This window comes from Gobio gobio (assembly GCF_949357685.1).
Source record: "Gobio gobio genome assembly, chromosome: 6".
Classification (NCBI taxonomy): Eukaryota; Metazoa; Chordata; class Actinopteri; order Cypriniformes; family Gobionidae; genus Gobio; species Gobio gobio.
Window position 1 is genome coordinate 36,585,731 of NC_137102.1, and position 22,700 is coordinate 36,608,430.

Consider the following 22,700-nt stretch of genomic DNA (forward strand, 5'->3'; position numbering starts at 1 on the left):
TTTAAGGGTTGCATTGGTTGTCTTCCCGGTCATAAGTGACCGGACACCTAAAAATTAAACTTCCTCCACCCCATTAAAACCAATGCAATTTATTTTTCTTCAAAACATTTTTTTCTTTTGTATTTTGAGATGATTTAATGGTATTTTTAATATTTATGCAATAATTATGGTCTATTTTTGCCATTGAAAATTATACAAAAACATTTTTTTGTAATTTTTTTTTTAATTATTGCAGTATATCAGGTTAAAATAGAGACTAGGCCTTCAAAATATATTTTTAAAGGCAGATTAGCGCCCTCTTTTGGAATTATTTAAGAAATCATGCAACCATGGGTGTAATCACTAGAGGTCTCTATGGAGAGGCTTGAGAATTCCCTAGTTCTCTTTTGAACACATTTAATGATTTTTTTTGTTGTTGATGGATTTGAATATATATATAAAAAAAATCTCAAAGACTATTTATTATAAAGTTTTAAAGTCACCAAGTTTCATATCCTTCTGATGAAGCTGTGACTTTTAAAAATTAAAAATGTGGTTCATAGGTTCAGTTTTTCATAGGTGTGTGTGTGTGTGTGTGTGTGTGTGTGTGTGTGTGTGTGTGTGTGTGTGTGTGTGTGTGTGTGTGTGTGTGTGTGTGTGTGTGTGTGTGTGTGTGTGTGTGTGTATAAGTGTGCGTGTGTGTGTGAGTGGATGTGTCAATATCACACTCTTGATGTTTTAGAGTGTCACCCCTTTACTGCTTTGTACTTTTTTTCAGCATTGTGACCGATTTGTAGATTGTACACACAAATATTCAGAGAATTTTTGTGTTTTTGCCGATTTCCCATTCATTTCCTATGGTCGGTCATTTATGACCGAAGAAAATAAACGCTACTTTTTTTTTTTTACGACCAATTAGCATGCTCGAATCATGACCACTATTTTTTTGTGTGTTTACATTCCTAATGTTAGAAAAGTCACCAAGTTTCATATCATTCCGATGAAGCAGTGATTTTTAAAATTTCAAAACAGAACATTTTCAGGTCAGAAATGACTGAAGAGCACCAGAGGGTTAAAAGAGAGCAAGATGTGGTGTCACCACTTGTCCTGTGGGTGGCAGTAGTAGGTGTTGAGTGTACCTGAGTGTAGCGTATGAGGGAGATGAGTGAAGTCTGGGATGTTACCTGTGGGATGCTTGCATCTCTACAAAGACTTAACAGTGGGGGAGTGAATGAACAGTGCTCTCTTCCACCCTCAATACCCACGCCTCAGCTGCCCTTGAGCAAGCCACCACTTCAGTATGAGTGACTTCACTTTCACTTTTTTCACTTTCACACCACCAGACATTTGTAGCAGTTGCCTCATATAGAGGACACAATTTAACCTATTTCTGCAGATAAAAGTAATAATAGCTAATAATAGCTGAATCTTATATCTTTTTGTCATATCTTAATTTGTTTACACCAAATAATGGAGAGTATAGTATCAATAAGAATATTGATAAGTATCTGCAATAAAATCATTATTTAATATCAATTCATCCAATATCCATCCTGAAGACACTGCCTTTTCAATAAAAAGAATAAAACATTTAATCATTAGCTACATTAGTTGTTGATTATAACATTTGTTTTATGAATTGATGTGTTCAGTTTTCTGTACAAATAACTTGGTAACACTTTACATGGTTAAATCGGTAATGTTCAAAATGTATTGGCTTATGCTCCATTCCAGATGAGGTTGGACATGGGAATATCCCAAATTAAATGTCCTATATCAGACCTTTGTGAGTTCAGGCAAGCAGGCAAGTTCACATGTTGACCACATGATGTCGCCATGACACAATGAGAGCACATCATGTTTTTTTTGTGTGTGTCAATTATGGCAAAACTGCATAAAAATAACATCAAATTGCTTTGAAAACAGCTGATGAAAATCAAAAACTAAGATATCTTGGAAGTGACTTCAAATGACGCGTCTCGCTGCAGTTAGGGTAGATCAATGTTCCCCCGAGATCACAGGTTGAATGTCCGCCTTTGCATTCCAGACATTATTTCCAAGAACGAGGAGGTAAAAATCTAAATTCGGAGCTGTTTGGAATGCAGAATTATTAATATAGTGGTGCAGGTATGATGCCAGAACCCGGGAGACTAATTCAAGATCTTCCCATGCTGGTTTTATTATGGAATATTTCTGATTTATGTATAAAATAAAGCCTTTGGTAAACATAACTAAGACTAAACTTTGACGTTTGTTCTACAGTGTAAATGATAGGCCTATATGGCGATATATAATGGTTGCTTCGCACTTGATTATACATTAATAAGCTCTCTTTACGTTGTGTTGTGTATGCAACTTCACCCATATGCAGCAGTGATAGATCGGATCATTTTACTGACTTGATTTGATGACTTTAAATTACGTTCAGCAAAATTAAATAATCTTTAAGTAATTTCGTTTAGGGGAGACCGGGGAGTGTTGTAACACAGGGTTAGATGTAACACTGTAAGTAAGACAGTCAGAAAAGAGCTGTGGTAACATCATCAATATCAAAAACTCCCATCTTCTTTTTGAGCTCACAGGAGAAAATGCATGTGACTGTGAGCAAATTTGTAGATTTTATGACACAAAAATTTATTTTCAGGTAAGAATGTTTTTTTTTTTTTTTTTTTTCATCAAGATTATTTTTTGCCTGGCAATCATTGAATTGTAGGTACAATTGTTTAAAACTGCTGTCCATAACTTTTTGTGTTCAATATTTACAAAAACTATATAACACAACATGGGACTATTTCAGACAGGTCTGGTAGGAACCGCTGCGGAGGAGCACAGTCCCTGTGTGACTGGCCATAGACATAAACAGAGAGAAGTAGCTATGTTCTTCTGCAAGACGCATGCAGTTCTGTTTATTAACCGCTAGAGCGCAAAAAGTTACGGACTGCAGCTTTAACTTACATGACCTGAAATAGCTATTTCTGTAGTTTAATTTGATGCTTTGTATTCATGCTACATTTAAACCTACATGCTAAAACAGTTAGCCTTGATGTGGCTGTTTAGGGTGGGGATAGTAGTAACAGTTTATTAAAAGTGTTACAACCAACCCCTATGATGATTCCAATGAGTCCAGTTATTGAATCACTTCCTCTGTTGAGGCAATCACGCGTGTTTTAGTTTTCTTTTTTTTTCTTGTATCAAGGGATTTGGCTCAAAAATCTGAGAGGGCACGTGCTCACTCGCCTATGCATGTGATATTTCATTTCTCCCATCAAACAGCCATTAGGTCAAAATTATGAGACACAGTTTGTTCCACTCAAAGTCACTAGGGCTCTGCCCTTCAGAGTGAATAGGGAATAGGCATGCTCACTTCTGATTAAAATCTGCCCTTTACTGGATTCTGGTCCACCAATGGCAGGATTTGGCCCCTGGTATTACATGTTACAGGCTACCACCATGCAAGGGTCTAGCCCACTGAGCTCAGTAGAGGTGGATACACAGTTTTTATTGAGCAAAGATGTTCATGGACAAAGGCTTAAAAAATAGTATATCTGTTATTCACTGCAATGACTGATTATTGGGGGGAAATATGTATAATGAACACAAGGGGGTAGCAATGTCAAATTAATAAAATGTAGTCGCATTTTCTATTTACATAAAGTACAGAAAAGGGGGCTATATTTGCAATTCTATCCTTTAGGACAGGGTTTTTTTTGTGTGTGTGAAGCGCATTCTGAAATATTTTTGTTGTAATTGCGTTTAAAAGTTACTTTATTTCAACTTTGATTCAAATGAACAAAGAATTTTGTCTTTCATTCTTCATATATTAATTTGTATCCATTTTCTTCATTTGATTTGTATATGTCTGTTAACCTTTTTGTATCCTAGGCTACTGTTTAAATCCTAAAAATGACAACCCTCTAGTCTGGTGTATCAGATAAGCTGGCCGTGTAAACTTGTCTTCACTGGTCATTGGTGATCGAGAGAGGGCGCTGAGAGCACAGGACGCAGAGATGTTTCCTTACTCTGTGACCATCATAGACTTCCTCTCCCGTCGGACAATCCAAACTAGCCGAGAGTCAGTCGATTCTTGTCTTTATTTGGTTGTGCTTCTGACGTTAATCTAATGTTGTTCCGAATGTTGCTCAGAACTAATAAAGACTAATAAAATACTGCTTCTTTTGTATATTTTACATATTGCATCTTATTTGGGATGCCGATGCTTTCACAACCTCAGAGAGGAACATTTCATCCAAAAATAATCGATGTTGTTGATTCAATATTGGATCGACATTTATATTTAAATATTGGCTTATAGAAATGTATTAGCTATTAAACAGTTCGTTGAGTAGCCTATTTGCGAAAGGGCAACAATGTTTGTTTTTTGTCTGAACACATTAGGCGTTTTATAAATATTTGTACAGTTTTGATCGTTCTTATTTCGTTCTTATTTTCGCGCATTTGAGTATTATAATAGGCCTATGTCATCAAATGACTCTTTTCATTTAGCAAAATTTATTAATTTTGTATGTAAATTTGTATGTAAAAATGTGCATTTAGAATTGAGTGTCCCGGTGCACACATAAGGAATAAATACAGCGATCAAATGAAAATATTTATTTTAAATTACATTTTCAGCATTTAAATGAGAAAATTTTGATTTACATTTTGATTAATTACCTAAAACCAAAGTTTAGTATAGAAACGGGAGATTAAATCGATTGGTTTGTTTATACTACTAATAGGCTATCTGTTACAGTGGTTACACAAATGGTTACACTTTATTTTAAGGTGTCCGTTTTACAGTGTAATTATATTTAAGTTCTGAATAATAGTAATAATAAACGTAATTTACTTACTAGGGTTAAGGATTAGGTTAAGGGTTGCATGTAATTATGCTAAATTTATAGTTATTACTATAGTAACATGTAACGTGTAACAAAGACATTGTAAAATAGTGTTGCCTAGTCAGGTTGATTGAGTGATATTAAATCATATTTTTCACAATCATTAAAATGATTTAATTTAAATTGTACCATATGATATATCTTCAGCAGACAAAACATGTTTAAATTTGTTTTAATCAACACATTTCCTATAAGCTGACTTTTATTGCACTTTTCAAAGGACCACCGACTTGTTAACAAATTATCAAGACTAAACCATTTATTTTGCTTCACAATTAAAATCGGGCATTAACAGCCCTGTTTTCGCGTTATACAGAGGTAGCTTGTTTAATTGGCTGGAATGGGGAGTTCGGGGTGGCCAGGAGTTTGGGGTTAAGTAAGAGGCGCGCGCTGAATTGAACAAATAGCCTGGGGCACAAGAAAAAGTTCATGCCCGGGTCCCTGTAAGGAGAAACCAGTGAAGTATCAACTAGTCCATGGTCACTTAATCAGAGCGACCTGTGGGGGATTAGGAAGATATTGTGACCGCAACTTGGCCTCACAATTATCATTCACAATTAAATGTTGTGTCCCTCCCCCAATCTCCCTTTCATTAAAGATGCGCGGCCGTTACATTTGAAGAATTAGGGCGGCTTGTTTGGTTTTACCTCGAAATACGCATGTGTACTAAGCGTTCACATTCGTCTACTTCTAGGCCCGCTTTTTATACACATATCGAATGGGACGTTCTGTAAATCAAAAAAGAAAATTAAAAAACGAGAATAATAATAGCTACTATTTAAGTAGTGATAATTGTTTTGTTTTTTTTGTCATAAGATTTTAAATCGCTAACAATCCGTTTAATCCACAATGGCATAAAGCCTAAATAAACATATAAATAAATAAGGGGAATTACTTTGGAAGTAAACCATTTTATGAAGACACCAATTTTATTGACATGCCATAAAACAGCATAGAGGCGCTAAGGTGAAGGATGACATAATTCTCAGCCGTTTGACCAATGGTGACACATGCGAGGTGTTTTGCTTTACCCATTTGTTTCTCCGGGCTTTTAATCTCGCTCGCACTTGGAGCAAACTTTCGCACCTCGGCTCTTTCTCCAGTGTCTTAACTGACTTAATTCCAGCATAATGCGCGCTCTGCCCTGGATGACGAGCTTTGATCCGCTCACCGGTGTTGATTGAGACCGTTAACTAACAGCCAGTGTTAATAAAGAACTGGCATTGCGACTGAAAACGCAGGAAGCCTCCAACCGGAGATTATTTACACTAATTCCCATATTGGTTATTTGAAAACAAATGCTCTCCCCAAACCTTCTAATGGGCTTCAAGAGCTGGTGCAAAATACAACGCATTACAATTCATTATTATCACATGTTTGTAATATAAGGCCGGATAAAAGTTTGTTTTAAAAATGTATGTAGTATAAATTAATTAATCGACTAATCCATTAAAAAGAAAAGGGTGTGATACTATTTTTTTTATTTTATTATTTATAAATAGCTGATGTTATCTATAAACAAACTTTTCGAATTTTGTATTATAATCTCTTTATTAAAGTATTTTCGATTTGATGTGTATCCGCGCTAGTTCGCGGAGAGCATGGTTCTTGAATGTCTGGAGAAGTGTGTGTTTGGCTAGGGTGGGCTGGGACGTCCCAACACCTCTCGTTTTTCTTCAACCTTGTGTGTGGCCGCTTGCTTTGCACGGCCCGACCTCCCATTGGACAACTTAGATGTTGTTGGGAGGAGTCTTACTGGCAGCAAAAGGGGAAAAGAATTGAAGTGCGCAAAAGTATTATGTAGTGACCGATGCTATAGTGTTCAGAAGTTTTCCAATGCGCGCTCCGACAGAAAGAGGTGGCAAGTACCCGAGTCCAATCAACACCCGGTCCAACAGTCGCATTTTGTAAATACGGTGGACTCTCTCGTGTGGACTGCCTTCCCAGTGACAGAGGAGGCGCATTTCAAGGGGATTTGTGGATTGCTTCAGACTTCTTGACGTCTGTTCTTCGCCAGCACCGTTTGGAGAGAAGTCATGCAGGCGCGCTATTCCGTCTCCAGTCCCAACTCGCTGGGAGTTGTGCCGTACATCAGCAGCGACCAAAGTTATTACCGGGCCGCCGCCGGAGGGGGGTACACCGGGATGCCAGCCCCTATGAGCATGTACTCTCACGCGGCCCACGACCAGTACCCCGCCAGCATGGCGAGGGCGTATGGACCGTACACGCCGCAGCCGCAGCCAAAGGATATGGTAAAACCACCGTACAGTTACATTGCGCTCATCACTATGGCCATCCAGAACTCCCCGGACAAGAAGGTGACCCTTAATGGTATTTATCAGTTTATTATGGAGCGGTTTCCCTTTTACAGGGACAACAAGCAGGGCTGGCAGAACAGCATTCGACACAACCTGTCCCTGAACGAGTGCTTTGTGAAAGTGCCGCGCGATGACAAAAAGCCTGGCAAAGGCAGCTACTGGACCCTCGACCCGGACTCGTATAATATGTTTGAGAACGGCAGCTTTTTGAGGCGACGACGGCGCTTCAAAAAGAAGGACGCTATGAAGGATAAGGAAGACCGAAACATTAAAGAGCCAGCTTCCCGCCAGCAGCAACAGCAGCCGCAAGCACAGCAGGGCCGCGACCAGGAACAGTCAGCTCCCGTGCGCATCCAGGACATTAAAACGGAGAACGGCACGTCCACGCCACCACAGGCCGTTTCGCCCACGCTCAGCACCGTTCCCAAGATAGAGAGCCCCGACAGCAGCAGCATGTCGAGCGGCAGCCCGCACAGCATCCCGTCCACCCGCTCTCTCAGCCTGGACAGCGCCGGGGAACAGCAGCAGCAGCAGCAGCAGCAGCATCACCACCACCAGGGCCAGGCCCCTGCGCAGGGCTTCAGCGTGGACAACATCATGACCTCCCTCCGCGGCTCGCCTCAGAGCTCCGGCGAGCTCACCCCGTCTCTCGTGGCGTCCTCGCGAACAGGTATAACTCCCACGTTGTCCCTGAACTATTCTCCCAACCAGACGTCCGTGTACAGCTCGCCCTGCAGCCAGAACTCTATCTCGACTACCTCCAACGCCACCTATCATTGCAACATGCAGGCCATGAGCTTGTACGCGGGCGGAGATCGCTCGGGCCACTTGGCGACCACTACCAGTGTGGACGAAACTCTGCCTGATTACTCGATCACGACCACCACGTCGTCCTTAAGCCATGGGAATCTCAGCTCGGCCCAGGAGGGCCACCATCCGCACCAAGGGCGCCTCGCCTCATGGTACCTAAACCAGGCCGGAGACATTGGCCATCTAGGCGCGACGTACCCGGCGCAGCAGCAGAACTTTCATTCGGTTCGAGAGATGTTTGAGTCGCAGAGAATCGGTCTGAATAATTCTCCGGTGAACGGGAATAACAGCTGCCAAATGTCGTTTCCCCCGAGTCAGCCCATATACCGCACGTCGGGGGCTTTTGTGTATGACTGCAGCAAGTTTTGACCAAACAAGTATTTCTCGAGCTTCTTCTTTATGTCGTTGTTGTTGATTTTCTCCTCTTTTCGTCGATACCGAGAGACGCTGATATTTACCCGCGATGGACTGAAAAGAAACAGAACACAAACGCGAGTCAGACACACTTGATCTTGGTTTGTTAAGGACAGTGTTACTTCGAATAACACGTAAGTCTTCTTCGTTTTTGTGAGCTATATGCTGGGCTGTGTTGAAATGCGTCAGACGTTTATGGACTTGTTATTACGTGTAAATTGCATATAGTAATTTATTTCTAAAGTGTAGCCGGATATTATGGACCAAACACCAAAAAAGTGTTTCTAAATTGAACTGCATTCATTGTCCAAATGTTCCATTATAACAAGGAACTGAACGGAACATGTATAACGCCATATTCTTTCAAACTATCTCCTTTTGTTGAAAAAGTATTCTGAAGGAACTGCATTGTTTGTTTAATAAATTGCCATGCTATTTGAGTTAAAATTAGGCTACGCCTGGTTTCTTAAAGCCCTGCCAGGGACAGAAGTGTGTGCTAGTATAGAGTAATAATGCATTTAGAGCTCTGTTGCTTGAAGACTGGGCCAATCGCCTACACAAATGATCCACATAAGCGTGTTTAAATGTCGCTGTGGCACAGTCGAGAGTTGTTTGATCCAAACGACCACCTAATCTTAAAATGCTTCTAACCGCACATTTACAAATGAATATACTCTGATCATACACGTTGATTTATATGAAAATAATCACAAGCCCCTCATGCAAATGAACCATATTTCAGCATTCGAGGGAATTGTGCAATGCTAAATATTCATTTTTCAGTTCTGCTATATACTTTTGGGATATTTCAAACACATTTTAGCTGTTTATGTCTATTTTTAGTCATTTTATCACTTGAAATTTGTTCAGCAAAATGTAGCAATATTTTCTTTTAAATACTGAATAAATATATTCCGTGTAAAATATCAAATAAAACGTCTCGTGATTAAATTTAAATTCTTCGTCCTATAAAAAAGTCAAGACGTAGGCTATTATCTTATTATTACTATTATTTGTAACTGTAAACATATTCAATTGTTACATAATTGTGATTTAAGTGGTAGTATATAATGATCTATTTTTAAGTAAAAAAAAAAATTCATGATTATTTAACAAGTCAGTCTGAAGGGTGCGATCAGGTACTTAAAGTAACAACTGCAGCTTTTCAGTTTTACAGTGCAGTATAGCAGAGGTAGTAGTAAAATCAAATGTTGTTATGCATAACAATGTATATTTTAATTGCTGCGAGGTGACGACGTGTTTTGCTCTAATTTGTCCTTATTGCTTTACGCAATTCCATATGGCAGACTTTAGCTGTCTGTCTGTCATCATCTTGACCTGGGGCCTTTGGTAACAGTGTTTCGGTCATTGTAATTCACCGCTTGTGCTCAGTGTCCACGTGTTTACTTGCGCATAGCTTGGTTAATATCATACCAGACATGCCATAGATATTCCAATCACCACTGGAGGATTCAACGAGAGTTGGGCTTCATAATAAAATACTTTAGAGGCGCGTCCTCAGAAAAGGCCTAATACAGAAAACAAACCACCAGTCTAACAACTCACAGAAGCAAAACATGCAGATGTATTAGTGCAAATCTTTCATCATTTAACCAGTCAATTTAAAGAAATGACACTAAAATGCCAGTATGTTTATATTTATAGTAGTAATTTTTTATATTCACATTCATTCAGAAATTCTATTTGGATACAAGCGAATGTGACAGCATGAGCAATTATAGACTTTTAAATTAGATTTTAAGTAAATACATAAATAAAATGTGTATGTAAAAGCGTATGTATCATGCTTCATATATAAAAGCTTGCTACTCCTTGTGAATGTTTTAAAGGTTTATTATTATTATTATTATTATTAGTAGTAGTATTGCAGTCTAAATATGACGTTTGAGTCCAATATGGACAAACACAATCGTTGGGTTTAAAAAAAAAAAAAAAAAAACCTGACCCAAACAGAGTTGAAAGAGTTGAGTTGAAACAACCCAGCATTTTTTGACTGTTTTATTATTATTACTGACAATATTGTGTTTGTTACTTTTTTTTTTTTTGCAGCCCAGGTATAGGCCTAAAGACCTGAGGGCAAAAGCACACGTGTTCTCATTGCCTCTGTGCCTCACATATTTTCATTGCATGAGCGGTTGGTAGTGATTACAGCGGTTAATTAATCGGCCAATTAACTAGCGTGCGTCAACAAAACGTCTCGGGTTCGCCTCTTTCACTTGGTATGGTATGTGGTAAATGTGCCCATTTCACGTTCGGTTAGGGTTTTTCTTTAAAAACTTTGCTTTTTCATAATGTACATCTTCAGTTGTATGGATGTATGTAATAGCTATGTATGGATAAAACATCCCTATTAAATAAATGGATATTAATAAAATCATTTTTTTTAGAGAAAACTCAACAACTACAACAACAATAATAACAATAATAATAGCCTAAAATATAGATGGTTTAACAATAATAGTACTAATAATAATGATAATGACAGCCTATATTTAATAATATCAATAATAATAGGCTACGTTTCAGTAGGCTATTAGTAAGCCTTCATGTATGAAACATGACACTTTCAAATTAAGTTATTTGTGCAGTTCATGTGCGTCTGGCCACAATGCATTTTGACATTTCATAGCGCATTCTCTCCCCACAAAAAAAAGTTGTAATCATGCTCATAAAAGTCATTAGAGCCTTTCCCGAGTAATAAACAAACGTCGTGTTAAGCGCAAGATTGATGGCGCCCTCACAGAACGGGCCAGGTCAGGAAGGAATAAAATTCAATCAGTGCGCAGGAATCATTTTTCATGAGACGGAAAAGGCAGAAGGGGACGGGGGTCAATAGGGAGGATGTCGGCCGCCGGAGCACCATCAACAATACCACAGGAGAAAAGCGAAGTGAACGTGCTGTGGACTCCAAACCAGTCTCTTAAATCTGTATGATTTCGAGGTCCCGCACGAGCAGTCTTATCGAAACTCAACAGAGCAGCTGTCTGAATTATAGGACAGTCCAGGTGAAGAGGCATGTATTTTGCTGCTTGCAGGCCTTCATTTTGAAATTCCACTTCTCGTTCGAGCTCTCGGAGTTTAATCTTTTTTTTAAGGCGAGAATTATACGCGGATTTTTGCACAAGGCCTATTTTGCTTTGACAACTCGGTTTGATAGCCTTCTAATTTTAATGTTCAAATAACTAATTTTGTCAGTCTCACGCATTTTTGATTATTATTATTATTATTATTTATTTATTTTTACCACCAAACAGATTAAAGACTATTTAAATATTAATAAAGCATGCCGAACAATAATTAGGCTATTTGCAAGCACCAAACATAATTTTCAGAAGAATAGCCTACGAAGCCTTTTGTTTCTAAAACGTAGTTTTAAAATGTAGATTTTTTTAAAAAATAAAACGCTACACAATCCCGATCATTTGGTTCGATGTGTTTCAAACACTTGTATTTCTTTAGGCTATAGTTTTGTTGGTTTCCTGTGTCCCTCAATTTTGATAGGATAGCCTATAGGTTACGCACAGCAATGTATAGGCCTACTACATTTTAAAAATAGAATATAGGCCCATATCACATTCTCCACATTCAAATGTTCCGCTACATTCCTGTAAGCATCTCCACACACCTTCCCACACTCTGCTACATGGATCTGAATCAGACACAAAAAAGTGATTGTGTTCAGCATTCCTTTGATGTTTCTCTCTTCAAAACATTCCAGTTTCAATTTCCGTAAGAACATTTCGACGAGCACTTTCACTTGACAGAATTCAACAGGCAAAAGCAAATGATTGTGCTGATATGAAGCGTAACTCGATGCGCTGGAGGAGATACAGTATAATCTCTCCAAATGTAGCTACAGTAGCCTATGTGCCACACCAGCGTTATTCTGTGGCTCACTAAAAACACACACAAAATGAACACATTTTATATATTTTATAAGACATATCTAAGCTTATTATATGTAAATAATATATGGCTACATCTAAAATTATGGACTATAGCTTTTTAAATTTTTTATTTATGTTAATTTCATAATCATTTATCAGTCAGGAGGGAGACGCAGAATCACGCCCCTCGTTGTAGAAGAGATCCATTAAACTGTTTAGTCACTGACCTATATTTATTTGTACATCTACGTTCGTTATTGCAACGATGAACGAATATTACGTTGTGTTTACTTATGTACCCGTTTCAGTGTCAAGATCGTGATAAATTGCTGGGCTGCTGAAGTTATCTGTTCATGGCAAAGTGTGCTTCGTTCAATTTATCAACAATGTAAAATGCATGGGAAAATGAAAACAACAGAAGATGTGATATGAATTTCACCTGAACTGGTTCCGCGGTCCCTTTCCAATAAAGCTATAACTCGAGTTTGTTGCTACAAGGAGATTGTTGTCAATACTTCTATTCACTAACAAGACAGATGAAAAACATATGTAGCTATTATTTAAATAGTTTTAATAGTTCAGTATTTTTTTCAGCTAGTTTTTAAAAGCAACCAAAACATCTTCTAGTGAGCTGATGGCTCGTATTAATAAAGGAATGTTGCGTATAAAACGATAGGCTTTTCATTTGGTTTTTAGAAAATAGCCTACACTCTTTCATTTAAATAAAATCATAATGTTGTCCTTCAAATGTAGCCTATTTGAAAATAGAGCGGCTGAATGAACTGAATGAATGAAACATTGTTTTCTGTCTCGTTTTTCTTCTTCTTATTATTATTATTTTTTATTTTAAACCAGTCATAGCCTACACTAGCAATGACATGTCTAATTATTTCATAATATGGTTAAGAGTGTTAATTGGGCCTATTTGTATTGTTCAGTTCGTATTAGTCTAATTTAACTAATCTGATACTAGGGTAACCTGACCAGCTCGAACACAGTAAGGCTCATCCTCTAAAACGCAATTCATTTGCATCGCGCAGGTCACGCTCTAAACCAGAGCCACATTCTGGATCAATCCGAGTCGCTATAGACGTTTCCATTTGCCGGATGAGTGAGGACAGGCGAGTTGAGGAGAGAGAAACACACCGTGCACCTGTATGCTTGACTGAGCGCTGAGGCTGAATGGAAAAGAGCAGAGTCTCAAACTCACAGTTGCCTCACATACAGCCCAACCTCAAAGCGCCATCTGTTTTCAATTAGGAGTCCACATAGACTCAGGCTCTGTCTGACAGTCAAACTGCCAGTTAAAGGCTCAAAGACTTGTCCTGAAAAAATATCCCACCCCGTTGCCTCCTTTTTAGCGTACTTCGAAACCCGCGATTTTTCTATTTAAGCAGAATAAATGGCTTCCCCATGGATGAAGCACAGCAGAATAGTTTTTGGTACTTGGGTTTAACGCGTCCCAGTTTAGGTTACAGAATAAAAACAAATAGGCCTATCTTACACGTTTTTGATACATCGCTTATTTTCGAGGAATAGATTTGCATGTCATTTTTAGGTGTTGTTCGAATTTTGTGACTGACGTGGGTTATAAACAGATTGAAACCCTAATGCTCAAAATAATTAATTGGTTTGAGTAGAGCCAACTCAAATTAAACAAATTAGTTCAAACTAATTAACTTTTATGAGTATTTAGAACTTTCTTTTTCTTTTCAAGTCTCAAAACTGACACATTTTAAGTAATATGAATTATTTAATTGTTTTGAGTTTTATGAACTTGTTTCTTTTAATTTACACTAATTTAAATTTAACCGAAAACAGGCTGGGATTTCTATTTCCCTGCATACTTTGCTATGACGCTCAAAAAGGACAGTAAATGCTAACATTAAGTGTTATGTTTTTTTGTGCAATATTAATGTTAAGGTGGAGATTTAGTAGTGTGTAATGTTTTGTTATGCTAGTTTGCCAATTTATTCAGGTTTACATTGTACTAATTAGCCACCAAGTCGCCAAAAATAGTTACATTTTGCTAAATTGCTGTGAGATCGTGTTGCATTTTTGTTGCTAGAATCCTAATCCCAATCCTAATCCTGACCGCCTATGTGCACGGTCACAGAATTCGGCAACAAACCTTTTGAAAGCCTCAACAATTATCTTAACTTAAGAAGCAAGTCTCCATTTATTATTGGCATCTCCATCCAGTCTAAAACTCTCACATACATCCCACCCGCCCATAGCTGGCTCCTGGCCGTTTCGCGCGAATAAAGGGACCAGTGTGATTTTAGACTTGGGGGAAATGGCCGAGCCCACCGACCTTTGGATAACCCAAGCACCCTGGCAGGAAAACGCGCAGTTTAACACAGGCTCGCCTTGAGTCCCGAGCCTCAGCCCGCCTCACCGACCCACGGGCTCCTGTACAGCCCGTCTAATTATAGCCGCTTTTACCTGAATATCTCGATTCTGCTCCTTTGACATAGAAGATTTTGTCTCCAATTTAAATTTACGATCAGATTTTCCCCCTGACGTCTTGGCTGCCCTTTCCTATTTTAATTACCTCAGCCAGAGATGGAAAAACATGATCATTTGTGAGAGGTCTTGATGAATGAAACCTGCAGGTGAACCTGTGCGGGGGTCAAAAAGTGACTGTCTATTTTGTGCACAATTTTAACAGTATAAATGAGAGCTTGAATGTCGATATCGAAATGAACGAAATCTCATTTAGACAAAATGTCAACGTCGGTAGTTTTTGAAAGGTTTAGGCCCGTCCGATTTATAAACACAAACGTCTAGGCTATAATACCCGTGTTCTTAATGACGTGCTTTACCAAAAACACATTAATAATAATAAATTATTAAATAAACGAGCGAATCAATAAAGTTGGAATGTCTTAACAGATGTTTTTTTTTTCCTTTCGTTCAACATCATTTGATAAAAAATGATCCACAAGCATGATAAATAAGAAACTCCGTCGTTATTCACAGTTTAGGGTTTGTTTTGCTATAGATCCATGTATGCACATACATAATTAATTTCACTAATACATATCACAGATAATTATGATTACAGCATTTGACAGTTTTATATCTGTATTTGCCAACGCCAAACATGTGCACCTTTTAAGTGATACTTTAAAACGGTTCTTGGTTTATTATATGGGCTTAAATAATATCCACACAGTGTCTGACTTTTTGAGTTTCCTTTTTTTTCAGTAGTCGACTGTTCTCCAGTCAAAGTTTAATTTATTTCCGTCGTAGGCTATTTATGCCTTTTGTCGGTGTCACAATACAGTGTCCTTTTAAAGTGTGTTTTTGTAACATAAGATATGTCATATTTAAAATGACTGGTGCACAAAAAATCAGCACAATCAACAAAGTAAATACATTTTTTAAAAAAGTTAGAAATTCTGAACGCACAGAATTTAGTTTTAGCATAGAATTTTTATATAATAAATTGTGGTTAGTTTGGCAAATGCATTACTCAATTATGCTTCTATCAAATAACATAACATGTAATATCAATAATAATTAAACTTGATTTGATTATTTTTAATATTTGTAAATGTGTATTATTATTACTGCTTATTGTTACAACCAAAAGTAAGAACAATAATTATGGATATGCACAACATCACATGATTATATTGCTCTTTTCCCTTTTCACAGTTCAACTGGTACGTCAAAAGGCTGCAAAAGACATTGCAAGTATACAAAATCAGATTTCACAAACTTCATCATCTTTAAAATTAAGTACCGTGTAGGATGAGGTTTATCTTCATATGCTCATAAATAAGATATTATAAGGGGATTGAGATTTAAACATACAGTCCTGGGCAGATGTTCACCAATTTCCTTCAAGAGTTCTGGGATCTGTTTTTCTGTCCAGGATCAGTATAAACATGCAGGAAATCCGAGCCTGGATCTCTTCTTCTGCTTTGAAATACATTATGTATACAGGTGCAGAGATCTTGGGACAAGGCATAAGATGAGGTTTTATTTTATATATTTATTATTTTTCTTTTTTTACGTCCTTTCTCCAGTGGCCAGAGAGCATGTGGGGTCAGAAATACAATGTTTGTTTTACTAAAATGAACAATGGCAGTGCTGTATGCCATGGACAATTTGTGTCATACTTGTATAAAAATAATGGGAAATGTTTGGATGGACAGGTTTGATAAACATCCTAAACTCATCTCGCAAAGAGAAGCTGATATATCGATAAGGATTTCGTCCCAAGACACGGATATCATATAGTATTTAAAAAAGGTGTGGTTAAAACTAAGCATCAGTGCTGCAGCACTGTAAAATCTAATTACTTATAGACTTACTTAAAAAAAGCATGAAAAAACGATTCTTATTAACTAAGCAACTCATAAACTTAGAAACACTTGAGTTAGTATAGCTATCATTGTTGTTACCATTGTTGTGTTTTGATGCTGAATGTTTATGACGTGTTAGCAATAAAAATGTAAACAATCATTATACGACATGAACCTATTTATTACTTCTCTTCCTTTGAAACCAAATAACTGACTGTTGAATCGCTGCATCTATAGGAAGAGAATAACAATAATATGAATGTTCCAAGTGCCCAACCAAAGGGAACACTAATCACCATAATGGTGATGTTTTGCTTGACAAAAAGGCACTCAAACCAATCAATTAATCTTAACTTGGATTTTCGGAGTAAATAAGGTATAGTATGTGAATAGTACAGATAACTAGATTTTCACAATTAAGTTAAGACATTAAGTTACGTTAACAGTTAAAATCACTGTGGGATTTTACAGTGTGTATGAGAGGTAAGGAAACTGATCTCTGGATATTAAACTTGTGTATATACTCACCATCATCATAAGCAGGATAGTGACTGTATCAGATTATGACATTGTATAGATTTTGTAGATCACAAACAGAACCTCTCACTGCTTGTGTCTGGGGATATTTGTACAGGGCTCTTCTCCGTGCAAGATTATTCCATGTTTCCTCGCTGATTATGATCTGTCCCTGTGTTCAGAATACCAGGAAACCAGGATTTACCTCCTCAAGCTGAGTGTCATAAACAGACACACACACGCCTGTACACACATATCACGGTGCTGGGGGAACATCCTTACAGTCAACATGTGTTCACAACCCATTTCTGATGAGAAAAAATGTAGAATGGGACGTGATTGGATCTCCATTCACAGGTAGCTGAAGGGGAGGGGCTGTAAAATAAGAGCGTTTGATGATGTCAGCTGAAATGGGCAGTCAGAGTTTCATAGGCAGAGCAAATTAAATGATTACAGACAAGCATTGTTTATTTTTTTAATAACATGCACAGGTGAATCGTTCACATGCAGGATTGTCTATTAGGAAAGTAAATTCCGACTTTAGGTCCAAGTAGCCCCTTGTGAAAAAGAAGTGTGCATAATTGTATTAAATGTGCACTTGTAGTGCACTTCAAATCTTAATAATCTTATATTTTTATAAATCTGTAATTGCAGGTAATATAATGTTCTTACTTTTAATTCTAATTTATAATTCTGACTGTCCATTTGTGAATACACTCTAAAAAAAAGGTTCTATATGGCACCAAAAATAGTTCTTGGCTCGTAATCATAGGGGAACATTTTTAAGTGCTATATAGTTCAAATTTTGGTTCTTCAGCGGTTCTTCAGAGGTTCTTCACCGGTTCTTTGACTAAGGTGCTATATAGCACCGCTAACTAAGGTGCTATATAGCACCGCTACCATATACAGAATATGTTAAGATATGGTGCTATATAGCACCAAAAGTGGTTCCTCTATGATTACAACGAAGAACCATTTTTTGGTGCCATATAGAACCTTTTTTTTAGAGTATGTTTCTTAATATACTTTTAAATAGTGCTCTTTTAAATATACTGTAATGTGATTTAAACACTAAATCCAGCAGAAACTTGCTCATGACTGACATCACAGCCTTTACCTTAAAGCGATTGGCTGCTGCCTGGCAGATATTTATGCTCATTTGCATAAAGTTCAGCATTCTTCAACTTTTTTTTCTTCTGTCTATCCAACAATCCCTGTTGAAGACTATCGCTCAGCTCTTATTGAGAATACATTAACAAATCTGCTCATTTCCACACCATTTTTCTGACATTTACTGAAGTCTCCTGCTTCTTAGACACCAGTGATCTCGCATGTGTCTCCTTTAGAGATTCAGAAGGAATCTCAACATTGTACTGTACATGACAAGTCAGAGGACGGTGTGTATGAATTTAGCTCAAAAATTTGCATTCATCAAAAGTCACAATATATTCACCCTAAAATTTTCACGTGAACAGATGCATGTTTATTAGAATTTATGATCAGAGACAAATGCTATCATATGGATCCAATTATGGGCCATAGCAGTAACCTCAGACAAACCAAATACGTCCTGTTTTATCAAATTCAACCATCCTCACCGAGAACGCTCGTACACACAGTGGAGAAACTCAGTAAAGCGGGTGGGGGTCTTGGAGAAATGCTTAAATTAAATCTGTTCAATTGAAACATTTGGCAGAGTTCACTCATATCATACTTTTGGAATGCGTACTGCACAAAATATTGGCTTAAGTTACAGGTAAGATGGAAGGTGAAATCTATGAGAAATGCAGTAATATGCCAATGGCGATGGTCAAAAGCCGAAATTGACACTTGATAGTCCCTTACTGATGTTAGTGAGGTATGGCAAACTTCCATGTTTCCCTTTGTCTTTCTTTCTTGCTCTCTGAACCTCCCAGAATCAAGAGCACACACACACATGCTTCAGAGAGACCTTTCAACATCCCCTTTATTTAACCTGCTTAGGTAGACTTCTTGTTTACATGCTACCATTAAGTTTGGTTTCCTTTTCTTGGCTGTGTGTGGAAGACATGTCAAAATATTAAAGTCATTGTGTGTGAGATAATTTGATGTGATGGAAACAACTTTATTTATTTATTCGGACCCACTTTATATTAAGTGGCTTTAACTACTATGTACTAACATTGAGGTAACACTTTATTTTAGAGTTCCATTGTTACACGTTATATATTAACACCTATAAATTATGCATAATTATGCATGCAACTAACCCTAAATCAATCCCTAATCCTAACCCTAAGTACATAGTTACTTAATATTAATCAGTACTTAAATGTGTAAATGTGTAATTACAGTAAAACAAATACACCTTAAAATAAAGTGTAACCCCCCCCAAGAATACCTGCATGTAATTACAGCTGTAATCAATTTCTGTAATTACATCTATTGTTGACCCTTCCCTTACTTTTTTACCCACCCTTAAACCTACCCATACCACTAAACCCATCCTAACCTTACCTGTTTCCCAACTCAATAGCAGAAAAAGTGTTTTGCAATACAATATGAACACAATAAGTACCATGGCATGCACTTTTTGTATGTAAGTACATAAAGCCACTTAATATAAAGTGGGACCATTTATTCTTTTCAAGCACATTTGATGAAGACAGTTGCAAGTGTGAAATAAACTATTTAATGACCCTCATTCTGGCTTTTTGTATTTATATTCATGTCAGTGTTAAATGTCAAAGGCTGATCTTGACCCTGGATAGACCACATGCATGCACACATACAGTTTATGAGTACACACACACACACACACACACACACACACACACACACACACACACACACACACACACACACACACACACACACACACACACACACACACACACACACACACACACACACACACACACACACACACACACACACACACACACACACACACACACACACACACACACACACACACACTCATGACGTACAAGACGATGAACTATGCACAAAAATGTCCTACAGCTAACAAAAGCTGCAGACCAGGCTTACATACTAGCCCTCTTGAGCAGTGTGTGAACTGCACAGGGATTTTACAAGAGGTCAGCTTTTTAAAAGGAATTAAGTGTCTCATGCAAAACAAACTCTTTTGACGCCCCTTGCTCACTTACCTGATTTTTTGGTCTTGAAGTCAAAATGAATCCTTTTCATTTTTCTTGATACATGATTCATGTTGCCTTTAAGAGTTTTATCTTTCACACATACCTATTACCTATTACAGCTTAATACACTACAACAGTGCTAGTGACCAATAGCTAAGTTTACTGGAAAAACATGCCTGTATCTACATTTTTGCACAACTCCAAAACAAACTGAAAGCTAAAATGCCATGGCAAAAGCATTTTTATTGTGTATTTGCTTTTTTTGACACTATTGATTGAATTTAGTGTAGATGCTACATTATTTTCAAATGAGCATTAATCTTTTAGCACCACTCATCGGACTCATCATTTCATTTTTGTGATCCGCACAACAAGCAGAACTTGAAAGTGTGATAAAGCATATAATTTTGCAGAAATATTGCAACACGATCTCATGACAATGCGTATCATTAGTACGAGTGTGCAATCTCGTGGAATGTATACGCCAAAATGAGTTTTGGCGTGCATATGCTACGCAGTTTTTCGCGTGCAAATGATACGCACTTTATGGCGTGCATTTGACACGCTTTTGGATAGGGTGAGGGTAGGGGGTGGGGGGTTTGTATGTATAATACGCCATAAAGTGCGTATCATATGCACGCGAAAAACGGTGTACCATATGCACGCCAAAACTCATTTTGCAGTATACGTTCCACGAGATTGCACACTCGTATTATTTATACGCATTTTCGTGAGATCGGGCTCAAATATTGCCACAGGCACGTTTTCCCAATCGTCCCCTTGGAATTATAAGGTTCTATCTGACGTTTTTGTCAAAATTTAGTTATTCACATATTCTTATTCTGTGACAACTTATTTACATTATGTGATGTTTTTTTAAAAAGTTGTGTACATTTTGGGACTTTTTATTGAAAAACAAAAAGGTTCTATCTACAAAGTCGAACTCTGACTTGGCTCTATAAGGTTCTATCTGCGTGAGCCAATCAGCACTTCGAATGCACAGAAGAGGACCAATCAGGATCACCTTTATAGGTCGTGTCGCCGGCTTTTTACTTGACAGGAAAGATCGCAGACACACAATATCTGTGAGAATTATGGCACACAACGCAAAGTTTTTAAGAAACCTCAAGATCGACAATTTTATTGACGATCTTGTCAAGGACAGCAGCCCGAATTCCAGGCATCATATAGTCAGTGAATAATTTTTCAATGATTATTAAACTTTATGAATTAATTTGCTGAAGCATGTCTGTTTTCTTGCAGTTTTACAGGTCTTAATTTTTACAATATTAAGCCATAAAAGGTCAAATAGTCAACAGTTTAATTGATGGGGTCTTAATTACAACAATAAATGTTAGCATGTTATTTCAGCCATACTGATGTCTAGAGAGAAAGCCATTTTACCTGGCCCACTTTAGGTGGAATAAAATCCTGCTCAGATGTATTACAGTAGCTGCTTTCTGTCTAAACAAAAGAAAGATTAACAATTTCTGCAATAATGTGTTTAATTACCCACCATATTGGTACCAAAAATTAACATCTGCACTGGACAAAATATTTAGGCCTACCTTGCTTAATTTGAAATGTCCTAAATACATGGAAGTACTAAAAATATGAAATAAATGTCATAGAAAGGATAACATTCTACTTTCTAACACATGTTGAGACATTGTTACAACATTATTTTTATATTTAATGTTCAAATAATGTTTTGGCAGACAGAACCTTATAATTCTAAGCGAAAAGTGTTTTTTTAGAAATAGAAGGTTCTATCTGCATTTGACCCATTCCAAAAATCCCCATTTACAATTTTGAGAGGATTTTGATATTGTATATTTAGAATACATTTAGGGTCCCTGTTATTTTCATGTTTGAAAGAAACTTGTTCCCCATATACATTTTCTTATATGTAATGCAAAAACTTTGAAGCTCAATATCTCAAAACTGCTCAGAACGCAGATAGAACCTTATAATTCCAAGGGGACGAAATTAGTTTGGGTTGCTAAAATAACTCTTTCAACGCCATTGACAGAAATTTCGAGACAGCGCTTCCCGCCATTTTACCAAGAAATGTTTGGCTTTCCGTGTTTTCACTGTTATATGGTAGGGGGCGCTTTTACACATCTTCCTGAAGAGTACTGAATCTCCTGATCAAAACACAGGAGAAAAAGAAGCAGAAACAATCAATATTATATGTAAGCAGATGCATATGTAAAATAACGCGATCATTAACATTAAACAGCATATTCATCAAAACTGCATGTTACTGAATGGAATGTCTACCCAGGACAAGCTACATGACTGTGAAGCTTTGGGGGTGTTGATGGACTCATCTGTGTTTTGATTATCATTCTGAATCTGATCTGGATGTAGTCTTTGACAAAAAAGCTTTTTTTTT

At 37.4% G+C, this 22,700-nt stretch overlaps 1 protein-coding gene across 1 annotated transcript; it reads left to right on the forward strand.

The window, feature by feature from the left end:
- The first annotated feature begins 6,684 nt into the window (after positions 1-6,684).
- On the forward strand, positions 6,685-10,804 carry foxc1a (forkhead box C1a). Its single transcript, XM_079819550.1, has one exon. The coding sequence runs from the start codon at positions 6,917-6,919 to the stop codon at positions 8,375-8,377; it is 1,461 nt and encodes a 486-aa protein (XP_079675676.1). The 5' UTR covers positions 6,685-6,916; the 3' UTR covers positions 8,378-10,804.
- Positions 10,805-22,700: the final 11,896 nt, after the last annotated feature.